Below are 15,325 nucleotides of genomic sequence, written 5' to 3'. Positions count from 1 at the left end.
ATGGATGGATCTAGAAACTGTTATACTAAATGAAGTGACACAGACTCAGAAAAATAAACGATGTGTGTTCTCCCTCATATGTGGCTCCTAGCACCAAATCCTTTTAAATTCTAGGTCCTTTTAATAAGATGATATTATACAGCAGTCCCCTCTGCATGAAATAACTACCATCATCACAACTTCAGCTGAGCCTAATTGCTAAATATATTCAAAATTAAGCTTATTGACTGTTGTGCTCAATCATTAAAGGAGTACCAAGCAGGGTCACTGGACCCTCACCTGAGTATCCAGGCACTCTTCTCAGCCAACTAGTCCAGCCTTGGAAGAGAAAAGAAAAATGAAGAAGAACAAAATTGAGGGATGCTTTTGGAAGCTCTGATCAAGAAACTCCAAAGGACTCTCATATGAACATTTGAAAATTGCACTGTTCTTTTTACTAGTTCCATGTGTAGAACTTATAGTGCTAATTACTCTTGCCTTGACTTCTCCTTCACATCTCCTATTCATGATTCAAGGACTTTCTTCTCTTAGAGACAAAAGTTATGCAATTTGTGAGTCTTTTAGATAGAGCCACTGAAGGGATATTCCAATTGCCTCATCCTCCTTCCCTGTTCAGCATGGAAGAAGCCAGAGAGGTCTGTGTCCCTATTCCTGCACTGGCAATTTTGGCAACCCCTTCAGAGGATGGCACGATAGGAATAGGAGGTAGGAATTGGCTAAGCAGTTAGGGTAAAAAGACCCCAAAGAAATGTAGCCAGTTTCTTGGCTAAAATTCAAAATGACCTCGGGCCTGTTAGCAACATACTCTGTTCCAAGGCCAAAAATGTGAAAAATATTTGGGAGCTTGCATGTAATCCTTAAAACGATTTTAGGGTTACCTCTTAAGAGGGGGGAATGCTGGAGGGGAGGAATTGGGCATGGATTTGATCAAAACACTTTATATACATGTATGAAATTCTCAAGAAAGTTTTTGTAAAAAATTTTTTAAATGTCTAGTGACACATCTACAATGCAAACTGTACACCTAAGGCTCAGGGAACATCTCAGAAGAGGGGGTGGAGAGAATGTAAGAGCCAGAGGGACAAGACCCCTGCTGCTGGTTCCTGGACCTGTTAGGGAAGCTGACCTGTGGTGGCTCCACTGTGTGGCAGTGTAACAAGATTTGCATAATAACAAAACCAGCTGACATGCCAAGGTGGATGGGGGATCTTCATGGGCTCCCACCACTAGGTGAAAAGCTACAGGTAATCAAGAGACGTTGAGAGAGGGAGAATCTGTTTTCTCTAAGGACTAGCTAGCTCCCTGAGAGGTTATCTAATCCCATGTGGGCAGTCCTAAGGCTAAACACAGGTACATACATGAGCACCAACCTGAGAAATGATTGGCATCCAGTGAATACTAGGAGAGGGAGAGTTTATTTGGAGGAGGCTTCCAGGTCACTTCCAGCTCCATTTTTCCAAGTCCTGTGTCTGAAGTAAGTCTTGTCTTCATTGATAAGGACTTACCTTCAAGTTATGAGAGACAATGAAGGGCTGTGGCAATAGGCTGTGTTATTTTGGGAGTCTCTTGGATTACCCTGACCAACAACTGGAAGGGAAGTTTCTCCTGTCTGGCACTTTGTTTCTTGTTATACAGCCTTCAGACAAGTATACTATTCACCACTCTTCAGAGAATCTTCTTTTTACAACAGACGGAGACCACTACAGAGTTCCATGACTGGTCACACAGAGAATATGTGTCTGAGGAATCCCCAGCCCTAAACAACACATCTACAGTGAAATATCTATGCCCAAGTCTCACGGCACGCAGTAAAACAGGAGGTGGAGGGAACCAATGCATGTCTTAACTCTCACCAGTGAACCTTCCTCATACAACAGAGCGAGATGCACACAGAAGGCCACAATGGGACAACATGTAAAGAATAAAAGACTGCAGAGAGTGCGTACCTGGGTAGGACTCCTACACTAAATCTCACCATCCTGTAGCTCAGGGACCATTGCAGAAGAGAGGGCCAAAAGATTGTAAGATCCAGGATTGGTGCATGAACATAAGGATACACAGTCTTCCAGGCCTCTGCAAACTTCCCTTATGAACTTACGGCAGTGGTGCCAGCATTCAAATTCAATAAGACAAAAACATGGTATAGAACTAGGGATTATGGGCAGTAGACCCCAACCTTAGTCAAAGAAGTACTGCCAGCTAATTACTCTTGGATGAGGAATAGTTGGTCTTATTTCAGGGAGTGACTCTAGATAGGCAGACTAAACCCCAATGAATGAAATTGCACTGATGGATATCTGGATTCACAAACTTGATTTGATAAGCCTTAAAAGATATAATACAATACATGAAGCCCGGTGGGAGGAGGGCGATGTGGTGTGGATGTGAGAGAGGTTATAAAGGTATTTAAGATGTTTTGTATAAAATGGACAAAAAAAATATACATTCAAAAAAAACCAAAAAGCAACACCAAGACTCACTCACGAAAAAGAATGAACAGAAAGAAAGAGTATAAAGATTGGATCATCAAGATAATTCAAATAACTATAAACAAATCAATAAGCATCATGACCCCAAGGTCCATGACCACTGGGACACAAGGAAGAGCCAAACCTACACGTTCCTTTAGCTGAGGAACAACACTAAAGCATAGAGAATCTGCTCAATGGAAACCCTCAAATTAGAGAAATAAACACATTCAAACACAAGAGGCATTTAGAACACAATATGCATTACCAAAAAAGTTTATTTCCACAACATATTATAATTATGGCATTAAAAATACAAACCAAAGATGAGGTTCAAAAAGTTGTAAAGGAAGAATCCACTTGTTTCCTTAATTCTTTTATGTCTGTTCATTTGTTTGTTTGTTTTTCTTTCATTAATTTCAGCCCTGATTTTTTAATACATGAGGTCCACTGAAGGGTGCGAGGCATGGATGGCAGAGGGGATCTAAACTGAATTAAGAGCTGTTATATAATATGTACAAAAGCTCAATAATTTTTTATAAATAAACACGCATTTCTGATGAGATATTTTCCTTCAGAAATAGGAGGACTATATATTTTGATATCATGACAAGTTTTTAATGTATCTATAGGTAGGTGAGACAATGTTTGTAAATTTGACTTTTACACTTGACTAAAAAGGGTAGGGTAGAATACCATGGTGCAGTAGAAACAGCCAAGGCTAAGATCATGAGAAATTGCATACCCATGACCTTCTATGTCTTGTAGTCAGCAAGATCTAGAAGACAGGGAAGGAAGACAAATCAGAGGATCAAAAAAGAACTGGGGAAGACAGAATAAAGGAAAATTTCTGAGCTTATCATTGACAGGAATTCGCTGCATCAGATCTCTTATGACACATAATAATCTCCAAACACAGTGATTTAAATGGTAGCTCATATAATAATTCTACAGTCTGGCAATTTTCCATGGAACCACATTAAGATGGATGGCACGTCTAGACTTGGCTCAATTCAGATAACCTCAACTGGTACTCATCAATGCCCTAAACTCCCTCCTTATGTCTACTTGAGCTGGCGAAGTGCTAGCTGCAGGATCCTTCCTGCACTTCCTATAGCCTTCCCTCTTCATTCAGACTATCTTAGATTAACTTGTATGATAACTTATGTGAAAACTTCATAATTACAAATCGTTGCCCCCTCTCGCTTCCACATGGATGAGAAGCTGGGGCCATCTTTCTCTCAATTTCTGCCCCTAAGCATTTTGGCGGCTTGTGACTTCCATCCCAAGGTGCAGGCCAGAAGACCCTCCCTCCTTCACTAATTCTCTGTAATCAGTTCTTCACAGCAGGCCCTGAGAGGAATCAGGTACCTGGGACACACAAATATAACAGAGACAAAGTCCTAAACATACAAATTTCATACAAATTTCCAACAAAACTCGTAATCAAGTCACAAAATCTGCACATATTCACAGAGTGGGAAATAAACACCAAAATTGAAAAGGGCAGCCTAGTGTGGTCATTTTTGCAATTTACTCTATTCAGCTACACAATTTCAAGGGAATATCTCTGGAAGCAACTCTAGGGTAAGTAAGAACATGAGCACATAACTCTCACTTGGCTCAAATGACTCTTCTACAAAGTATTCCCAGAGCCAATCCCATGTCCTTGTTCCTCAGGCAATAGATGAAGGGGTTTAACATGGGTGTTACCTCTGTAAATATTAGTGAAGAAATTAGATCCTTAATGTGGGAATTATTTGAGGAAGGAAAGAAATAAATCATTGCAGGAGTCCCATAATACAAAAACACCAAGAGGAGGTGTGAGCCACAGGTGGACATAACTTTGCAGAATTTCTTCATGGAAGGGACCTTTAGAACAGTAAAACTAATACACATATAAGAGGCCACAATAGTACCCAATGGCAGCAGAGTCAATATTCCACCCCCAGTGAAGATGGCTAGCTCATTTAGGGAGATATCTGAGCAGGACAACTTCAGGAGTTCATTGACATCACAGAAAAAGTGGGGGATAGTGTTTTCAGCACAGAAGGTCAGGCGAAACAGGAGCAGGGTATGCAACAGGGCTGGCAAACAAGAGAGGAACCAAGATCCAGCCACCAATAAGTCACACAGCTCCTCTCTCATGATGAACATGTAGTGCAGTGGGTGGCAGATGGCCACATATCTGTCATATGCCATCACTACAAGAAGGAAATTGTCAACAGCTACAAAAAATAAGACAAAAAACACTTGAGAGATGCACCCCTCATAAGGGATGGACAAGTGCTGAGTCTGCATGTTGCTGAGCATCTTTGGGATGGTGACAGATGATAAGGAGATGTCAGAGAAGGCCAGGTGGCACAGGAAGAAGTACATGGGGGTGTGGAGGCGAGAGTCCAGCCTGATAAGCAGGATGATGAGCAGGTTCCCCAGCACCGTGGTCAGGTACATGGCCAGGAACAGGGTGAAGAAGATGCCCTGCTGCTCTGGCTGGATGGGGAGGCCCAGGAGGATGAACTCAGACACACTACTCTGGTTCCCCCTCCTCATCTTCCTCTTCCTGCTGGGAAAGAAGGAGAAGAAAATAACAGAAAGCTGAGGTTCTCACCAGGCAGACATAACATGCACGCATTTTTCCAGGGGACTGCATCCAAATTCTGACAAACTCCACACTTTGTAGTCTGAATCTCACATTGGGCTTATACTAAACAGACCGAGGACATTTCCAGTGCTAACGAGATGGCCTTTAAGAAAGAATGCAAATTTGTTCACTTATTCACACGATTTCTAAACAGTGTTTTCAGCACTGGAAACACAACAGATAATAAAATTCCTGTTGGAGCACAAATTCTATAATCATTTCATAGAACATTGAACAAGAGGTACAGCCTTCCCACCAGGAGGCTGAGATGGGGCCCTGATTCAGAGATCTACTTCTTCAGTTTCCTGGGCCACTTTCCACGTGCCATTGATTGAGTTCCTTCTATAAAGCATAACAATGTTATCTACTTATAAAAATTTGTTGGAAATCTACATTAATACTAGTAATGATCTTAGAGCAGATCCTTACACATGGCCGTATTCGGCCATGTTCATTACTACAATAGGACAATTTCAGCAGAAAATCCGTTATGAAACTCCAGGAACTTGGACAAAGAGAAGAGTGAGGTGTGATTAGCCAGTCCCAGTTATGACATTAAAAAAATCACTAACCTCCTGGAATTTCACATTCCCTGCAGATGTATGGACTCAAAACCTGGACCATGGTGATCATTATTAAATCCCTAACAGCAACAATGACTAGAAGCTTTATCTTTTCATTCCACCTCACTATCCCCTCTCTAATCCACTCCCCTCCCTCTTCCTATTCCCTCCTCTCTCTCTTCATCTCTCCCTATCTCCTTCCTCCTTCCTTTATTACTCTCTGCTCTCTACACGTCTCTCCCTCTTTCCCAATACAAGGATTCATTCATAGTAACACACCTGAGAAACTTCCATTCCAGAATCCCAAGAACATTATCATGCTTTGAGATTTTGAGTATTCAGTACATAATAGATTTATAATCGACTAATTTATTGCAATCTGAATCATAAATGGTTTGGAATGAGTTCTTAATAGGACAAAGGTAATTAATAACATTATATTGATAAATGTAGGCATGAGAATACTAATTCTCTAGGGTGTGAAGTAACCCATCCCAATCACTGTGGTGATACCTGATGCTGTCACATTTCCAAACATTGCCAGTATGATCAGATGCCCTGCTCATCACCATTCCACTGGTCTTATACCTTCATTCATTGGGAAATCTAGGACGGGCACAATGTTGCAAACCTGGAATCCCAGCACTTAAGGAAACCAAGGCAGGAGGATCATGGGCTTGAGCTGGTATCAGCCACATGTCGAGTTCTAGGCCAGCCTAAGTCACATAAAGAGATATTACTTCAGAAAACAAGAGGAATGGGAGTGAGAAAAAGGGAGAGAAAAAGAGAGAGATAAAGGAAGAGAGAAAGGGAGGAAGTTAGTTCAACCCTAAGACTGAAACAATTTCAGTGTTTCAAAGTTACACCGTGCCAACATGTTGATTGTCTGCTAGCGGTCATACATGAGATGACTCTGTAGTTCACTGTGTGCTGTCATAGCTGGTCTCTTTGAGAGAGGAAGGTGAGACTACATAATGACTATGTCTAAACAACTGGTCTCCATCTAGCCTTCATGGGCAAACCAGAATGTACACTCACTAATTCACTAAATTTGCAGCATTTATGTGATTTAATTCCAACAGGCAGCAAAATTTTACAAAATGTTTCTTTGTTTAGTATTTTTTTCCACAAGGTCTCTCTAGTCCCAGCTCACCTTGAAATCACTATGTGAACCAGGCTGACCTCCATCTCCCAGAGAGCCAAATGCTTCTGCATCCCAAGTGCTGGAATTAAAGGCCTATGCCACCATGCACCCAGTATTACTAAGTACATCCAAAGCAGACATTCAAAGGTTTGTTTTGATGTGCCTCCTAGTATTGAAACAGAGGTGTAAAGCCTCATGCCGAAGGGCCTATAGTAATTGCTGGATCCTAATCTTGAGAATAGAACTTCTGAGAGTGTTTTTTTATGCTTTGAAGAATTATTATTTTTTAAATTTAGTTATTTTTACACCCACTTCCCAGATGGTACCCTCCCATAACCTCCCTCCCCCGACTAGAACCCTTGTACTCTGATATCCCTGCTACTACTCTGAGAGTTTTTTTAAATGCATCTTTGTACCATATCAAGTCACAGTTAAATCACAGTTGGAGATCACATACAGAACACCAGAAAATGTAATCCAGGCAATTGCCCTCACCTGAAGGCACAGGTACCCAGCAATCAGCATCTGTAAGAGCAGAGAGGAGCAGAGAGGACAATTGTCACTCAGTGTGAAACAGGAAGAACATAGCAACTTACACTTCCAATGAGATCTGCCAACCCACTGGCAGTGACTATATCAAACATTTTGCAATTCAAGCATGTTTGAATAAAAATCCAGAAGGTATAGGTCAAGCTTAATGATGGGATAAACAAAAAGAAGATTTTGCTTCCAATCACTCTTTGTGAAAGAGGCAGCTGCACACACATAGGAATGAGGACGGGAAGTAGCCATGTGGAGCTTGACAAACGGTCTCCAAATGAGTCTGCTGCCTCTGTTTTGCCAAGAAAATACACTGTGGATCTTAGTGAAATGAATTATTGAATGTTTATAACACAGCAATTGCCTGGATAAATACTTAGGGTCATAATTTATAGTTCAGGCTACTGAGCTTCACAGAGTTTATCCCAATGTCATAAAACTATGAAGAGTCAAGATTAGATATTTTAACCAAGAATGGGAATACGGCATTGATTAAAGCTAGTAACGAAAAATTCTCCTACAGAATTTTGGGGACAGGAAGTCATATGGGACAAGAGCTAATTTTATAGTTTAAGGAGGGACATGTTGAGGGCTTCCTTGATTAAGAGGAGGTAAGTCCTGAGTGGAGAAGGTAACTGTGAGTTTGTTTCCCCAAGGTACAAATGTGAAGGTGTGTATACAAACACACATATTACAAAACCATAGCTTGAGTTCCTTGTCTTCTATAGATTAGAATACAAGTATGTTGCGTAGTAACAATTGCATGACAAATACTCATATAAGCTACATTTCAGCAATCATAGATTTCTCTGACCAAATGTCATTCTACTTATAACCTGTACTCAGTAGGTTACAAACAGCTAGTAAAAACTGCCACATGCCACAATACACAAGAACATCATAAACAGCCACACACACACACACACACACACACACACACACACACAAACTGTACCATATCCATAGAAACACTCATGCAGTCATTGAGTGACACAGAGCATTCAACCATCATAAAAAATATACTATCAAGAAGAGATGATTTCCAAATATTTATAATCTACATCTGTCTTTCTTACATAAAAAGTGGCTCTATAAGTCAATTCCCTACTAAATTCACTATATTCATAAAAAAACACACAATACATACATGTTCTCACATAAATACACATAGTGCTAGAAAATGACTCCTTATCTTCTTCTGATCTTTGATAATCCTTGACAAACTCAAATATCTTCTGTTCAAAGCTATATCCTGAACCCTCACTTTCTGTTTATAAAGAAGATCCCAAACCAAGAAGAAGCTCTCCTGCCAAAGGGTCTACTGGATGCTCCTATCTGTTTTCAAGAAACAGAAAAGTAGACAAGATGTGCATCTACCAACAAGATTAGTGCCCAGGGGAAATAGTCCAAGCTTCTAGTGAGAAAACGAACTGCAAGGCACTAATTGTGAAATTTCTTGTATTGCCCATGGGAGGGGATCTGTGAAGGGACTATATGGGCTGAGCCACAAGAGACCCAGAAAGAAGTGTGCTTGACCTTGATGCTTGTGTCATGAGAAGCACCAATGGCCATGGAAATCATGGATTCTGATGTAACAAAGTGTGGTTTTTAAATAATCATACATCACACACTGTCCGCAGACAAAGCAAGGCCTGTGCTCACAGCCTCCCACAACACTGATTCCAATGTCTCTAAGCACTCATATCTCATTTCTTCCTTAGAGATTGTAGGTCTCTGCATTCCTCTGGGAAACTCCACAGAGCAAGTCCTGGCACTTGATCAGGAGATAGAACGATGGGACTGAGTCCAAGGTCATTAAACACAGGCTGACCATAGAACAGTACCTGGTATGTCCTTTATTCACTGTGTATCCTAACCAAAGGCTGAAGTTCTCAGCTAATTAGTAACAGGAATCGTGAAAAATTAGAAAATTCATGCATACATGTAGTATATATTCAAACCACAATTCCCTTGCACAGTAGTGGTGGTATATGTCAGATATATCTTCAATATGTGTTAAAATAAAACTCTTAACAAATGGCATCCACAGTTTGGCAAACAGTTCTCCAGCTCTATATCCCACCTCTCAAAAATCCAATTACCAGTGATACAGGCATGGCTTCAGCAGACAAAGCAAGGCCTGTGCTCACAGCCTCCCACAACACTGATTCCAATGTCTCTAAGCACTCATATCTCATTTCTTTCTTAGAGATTGTAGGTCTCTGCATTCCTCTGAGAAACTGCACAGAGCAAGTCCTGGCACTTGATCAGGAGATAGAACGATGGGACTGAGTCCAAGGTCATTAAACACAGGCTGACCATAGAACAGTACCTGGTATGTCCTTTATTCACTGTGTATCCTAACCAAAGGCTGAAGTTCTCAGCTAATTAGTAACAGGAATCGTGAAAAATTAGAAAATTCATGCAATCATGTAGTATATATTCAAACCACAATTCCCTTGCACAGTAGTGGTAGTATATGTCAGATATATCTTCAATATGTGTTAAAATAAAACTATTAAAAAATGGTATCCACAGTTTGGCAAACAGTTCTCCAGCTCTATATCCCACCTCTCAAAAACCCAATTAACAGTGATACAGGCATGGCTTCATACTTATCTAGAAATTGAGAGTAAATTTGGGTCTTTCAGACTGCATTGTTCTTCTAACAAACATGGAAAGTACCACACAAACAGAATTAATTCCACAGGTCTCAGAGAGACTACAATTGCCAAATGGACCTGAAGGCTAGCATTCATTATCCCCACCATGATGGAAACCTTCACAAGAGGCTCATTCTGTCTCATCCCAAGAGGAGGTTGGGGAGGACAAATAGAGGCAGGCTATACACAATAGGGTAAAAACAAAACTGAGGTAAGGATATTGGGGGGGGGTTATATGGTTGTCTGTAGTTGAGCTTCATTCTGGCCACAGATAAGCAAATACATACCAGAAATATTCCTACTCTGAAGAAAACTCAGCACATGGGTCCTCAGGGCTTGAGCCCTGCCTGCCTTTCCCAAGTATTCTTGTGTAGTCTTCATTGGACCCATTCAAACTACCTACTGAACTAGCCCAGCTGTCAGGAATTCCAACCGGGGAGATGCTGGTCACTGCCGTTATGACTAGGACACACTCTAGGGGCAAAAACAAGAGTAAAATCTGCATAAGCTTGGAGTTTATATGATTCTGTACAAGTAACAGTTCTTTCCTGTAAAAGTTGGATGTCAACAGAATGGAAAACAAGACGAAGGCTGTGTGGGAAAGACACAAAATGTCTTGGTAAATTTTCTGTAGATCTAATGTATTTTGAAATAAAAAAAATCCTAAAAAATAAATAACAATCTGAAGTTCTAGGTAATATGGTGGACTAGAGGCTGCCTCTGTACAAAACTGAGGTTAGACTCAGAATAAGAAAAAAAAAGATTTTATTCTTCAAATAGAAACACAGAGAATGCTTTGAAATTCACGAAAGAAGTAATAGGATACAGGAAAAGAACTGAAACAAAGATGTACCACTAAGGGAATCAAGCTGAACTCAACCTCCGAACCCAACAGTTTCCTTTGGTTGTGAAAGGGACTCAGTATGGGATTCCAAAATGTGTGTTGCCCTAACTTCAGGACAAGCTCTTCGTGAGCCTTAAAGCCAGTTCTGTGTTTTGGTGAACCAGTAGTTTCACGCACATGAGCAGTGGAAGAATTGCCCTTTTCTCATCCTGTGTGACTTGGAGGAAAATGACCAGGTATAAAACTGTCCTACAGGACTCTTGGTGCTTGATGGGGACATATTATTTGGGGTTTTCATATCATTTTTTCATTGTAATTTTGGCATGTGGAATTCTTTTGTTGTTTGTGATTCTGTTGTGAGATTCAAGCCTTCCACTCTTGAGTTGACGTTTGTTTCTTTTTGCATACTTGATGAGCCTTGGTTGTTTGCTTATTCGGTATGAAAAGCTTGTTGGTCTAGGCTTCCTGTTCTTACTTTTGATTTTATATTGGAGGCACTATATGACTTTAGTCAAGCTACTCATGAGTGCCGGCAGAGGCCCAAGTCAGACAAGAATCAGATGCTCTCAGGCTTCCCCCCAAGGCCTGGGTATTTCTACCCAGCAGGCACAGCACAATTTGGGAAGCTTGTTAGGCAAAGGCTGCATTCAGGCAATCGGGCAGTCTGCCAAAGACTTGGCCCCTACTAAAGTGCAGGGAAGCCTAGTCCTGGGAGGGGCTGTGGATGGTCTCAGTGTAGGGGTGGGGAGAGCCACAGTTCAATTTGGAGAGCTCACCAACATGCCAAACTAAGAGATCTAGGGTGCTAATTGCAAAAGGGTCTTGTACCCAAGGCTAGAAGAACAGGATGTGGTGTCAGGGAGATTGTAGTTGCTCAGGCTACAACAAAATCAAGGGTCACTAGGTGAGATCAGAATTAACAGGGGGGAAGAATGGTTTCTGGAATCCAAGGCACATTGCAGGTGGAGACAGACAGGACAGAAGGCTGACCTTAGGACTGCAAAGGGAAATTGGCAGTGGGGACAGCCTGCGAAGGAGCTAAGAAACTAGACTGAAAAGTTGAGCTGGTCTGAGTGCAGGAAATTAGGACACAATGAGCGGGTTCAGACTAAGAGAGTGTTCCAGACATCTGGGGTGCTGAGAGCAAAAACAGGCCTGTGCTCAAGGCTAGAAGGAGAACAGGATAGATGGTCGGGGGGAATGTAGTTGCTCAGGCTGTGGGGAAGTCAAGGGCCCATAGTGAGGATAATTCTTAAAAAAAACAACTAAACTTAAATTTACCATATGAACTTGCTCTACCACTCCTTGGCAGATACCACTCATACTACTCACACTACTGTAGCAATACCTGTACATCCATGTTTGTTATTGCTCAATTCACAATAGCTAAGAAACGGAAAAAACCTAATGTCCCTCAAGAGATGAATGGATAATGAGAATGTGGTATATTTACACAATGGCATCTTACTCAGGAGTTTAAAAAAAAATGAAACTAGAAACTGTTATACTAAGTGAAGAAACAGATTCAGAAAAACAAGCAATGTATGTCCTTTATCATTTGCAGATCACAGCATCAATCCCTTATATGTGAATTTATATCCTTATATCCTGATGTAACACCAGGAGCCAGGAAAATAGAAAGGAAACAAATGGTAAAAGGAAAGAGCCTGAAAGACAGGAATAGTAAGGCAGAGATGTTATTAGGTAGGAAATGAGGAAAGTTAGAGTGTGTAATAGGACGGAGGAGAGAGGTTTACATTTGATTTAATACAGTTATACAATATTGTACTCAGAATAAACTTTATAAGAAATAAAATTGAATGAAGTTTTAACCTTTAAAAAAGATCTCCATTTCATTGTTGAAACACACGGTTTCATACAGAAAAATTCATTTTTGATACAATTAACACTTAGATTTTTCCCAATGCGTTTGTAGTCTCTATATATTGGATTATTACTAGTCACAATCTGTTACTTTCTGAGATCCTTGGCACCTGAGCTTGGATATAAAGTCATCAGGTACATTTCAATGGCAAAGTTTTTCACATCTACAAATTAATAAGGAGCAAATTTTTATGCTTTGAAGAATTATATATTTTGGTCTGTTTGAGGCAGGGTCTCCCTGTAACCTCAGCTATCCTGGAACTCATTATGTAGACCAGGCTGGTCTTGAACTCACAGAGATCTGCCTGCCTCTGCCTCCCAAGTGCTGGGATTAAAGTGTGTGCTGCCATGCGCAGCAAAGAATTATGATTTTTTAATTTTTTTTTAAATTTAGTAACCACATGATTAGAAGAAACATTTCATTACAGCTTTAACACTCAGTAACACATTCCAGAGCAAGGTACATCTCTTTCAAAAGTGGCTGGAAAGTTTCTAGGGTCACAGTTAAATTAATAGTTATATAATATTGAACTCAGTATAAACATTGTCAGATATAAAGTTGAGTTTTTACCCTTTAAAGAAGATCTCCATTTCGTTTTTACATTCCTACATTTTTAATGGTACTAACACTTAGATGTTTGTACATGTGTCTTTAATCTCTATGTATTTGATTATTACTAGTCATAGTCAGTTACACTCGGATTCTTAGTAACTGAGTATGGATATAAAGTCATCAGGTAGATTTCACTAGTAATGTATATCACCTCTGCTATTTAACATGAAGTAAATTTTTATGCTTCCTCCTCAAATATGTGGTTTTTTAATTTTTTGTTTTCTTGAGTGTATACCATAAGAACATCCCACACAATCTTCTTCATCTATATACCCACTTCCAAGTGGCACCCTCCCATAGCCTTCCTTCTCCCACACACTGGAGCCCATATACCCTGTCATCCCTGTTACTGTCCACTGTGTTGTCGGCAGCCCCAGCCATTCCACAGTGCTGGTCCATCTGCTGAATTTAGTCAGCCTATCTAGAGAGCCTTGTTTTAGGGCCTGTCTAGAGGTCTTTGTTTTAGGAAGGTCACCTGTTCCTCATCTAGCAGCAATCAGTTGTCAATATTCCTTTAGATAAGATTGGGGTCTGCTGTTCATTTTCCCTGTTCTGTGCTGGGTTTCTGTCTGGGAGTCTTTTGGGCCACCCTGGCCACTAACTCAAAAGAAGGTATCTCCTGTCTGGCATTGTTTCTTGTTATGCAGCCTTTAGCTATGCATGTGGACTCTTAAAATTTTTTGATTGACTTCATTAATCTTTAGTTATACTTTACTTTTGGGTGCTTAAGACACTACAATTGGTCCAGATAAACCAATTTATTTTTACTCTTAACATCATTGGTGGATCTGTTCCTCATGGGTATCAGGAACTTGGGAGGAGCCCCTGGCTCCTTTCTTTTGCCAGTTCCATCTATGTGAAGATAAGTCAAAGGTCCTGCTCAATCATGGCTGGCTTCACTTGGAAGCATAGAAGAAATGTTTCCCCTGTGTTGACTCTGCTCTTTGTAAACAGGACACTGGTTCAGGTCCATCTGGTGGGGTCTCCACAGCCTCCTTGATGAAGAGGACAAGTGACTCACCACAGTTACAGGACATTTTGAGAGATGCTCATAGTCCCCTGGAACTTAGTTGACCTAGGAGGGAAAGGAGCAAAAATGGTCCTTTATGTTCCTCTGTTCAAATTAGTATAGGACTCATAGTATGGCTGTTAAACATCCAAGAAGGTTAGCTCCACCAGTCTGGTACTTTTACTTACCATGTGCCATGCAAATAGAGCTTGGGCAAAGACAAAATGCTCTCAGATAAACCTTGCCTAGATGTATATTACATTCTTTGATCTAGTTGTATGTATAATTTGTCAGTAAGTTGTTGTCCTAATATGGATCCCTCTGGTTTTCCAAAACTAGCTAGGCATTATTTATCACTCATATTGTCTAAACCTTCCACCATGGTATCCCCATTTAAATTGCCCCCGTTTTTTGCATTTCTCCCTTATTAATACCCTTCTATGTTCCTGCCTCTCTTGAGCTCCTTCTTTCCCTTTATCCCCTATGTTCCTTGTATAACCTTGCCACCTCCTCCCTTTAAAATAACCCCATTTTTATCCATATCTCCCTTGATAACACCTGTTTTCTACTGTTCTTCTCTTTCAGATTCTTTGTTTTCCTTTACCTCCCTGGTTACTTTCCATTATCCTGGTTCCTGTAGCTATGTTTGGAAACATACTCACTTATCAGGATTTGGTGCTAGGATCCACATATGAGGGAGAACATATGTCGCTTTCTTTTCCCTGAGTCTCTGTTACTTGAGTTAGTATAACAATTTCTAGTTCCATCCATTTGCCTGCAAATTTCATGATTTCATCTTTCTTTACTGCTGAATAAAACTCCATAATTTAAATGAACCACATTTTCATTATCCACTTGTGAATTGAGGGACACTTAGGTTGCTTCCATCTCTTAGCTACTGTGAAAAGAGCAGCAACAAACATGGATGTACAAATGACTGCAATAGCTTGAGT

At 40.5% G+C, this 15,325-nt stretch overlaps 1 protein-coding gene across 1 annotated transcript in view; it reads right to left on the bottom strand.

The window, feature by feature from the left end:
- Positions 1 to 4,091: 4,091 nt before the first annotated feature.
- The window catches only part of LOC103736548 (olfactory receptor 1J4-like), a 20,961-nt gene continuing 9,727 nt past the window's right edge, over positions 4,092 to 15,325 (bottom strand). The window contains exon 2 of the mRNA XM_008836057.2: positions 4,092 to 5,031. Within this exon, the coding sequence (XP_008834279.2) occupies positions 4,092 to 5,031 (940 nt within the window). The remainder of the gene's footprint in view (positions 5,032 to 15,325) is intronic.

The sequence above is a fragment of the Nannospalax galili genome, unplaced genomic scaffold, assembly GCF_000622305.1.
Source record: "Nannospalax galili isolate Female #2095 unplaced genomic scaffold, S.galili_v1.0 scaffold1198, whole genome shotgun sequence".
Classification (NCBI taxonomy): Eukaryota; Metazoa; Chordata; class Mammalia; order Rodentia; family Spalacidae; genus Nannospalax; species Nannospalax galili.
The sequence above is the reverse complement of the archived record's forward strand: the minus strand, read 5'-3'. Positions and strand labels throughout refer to the sequence as shown.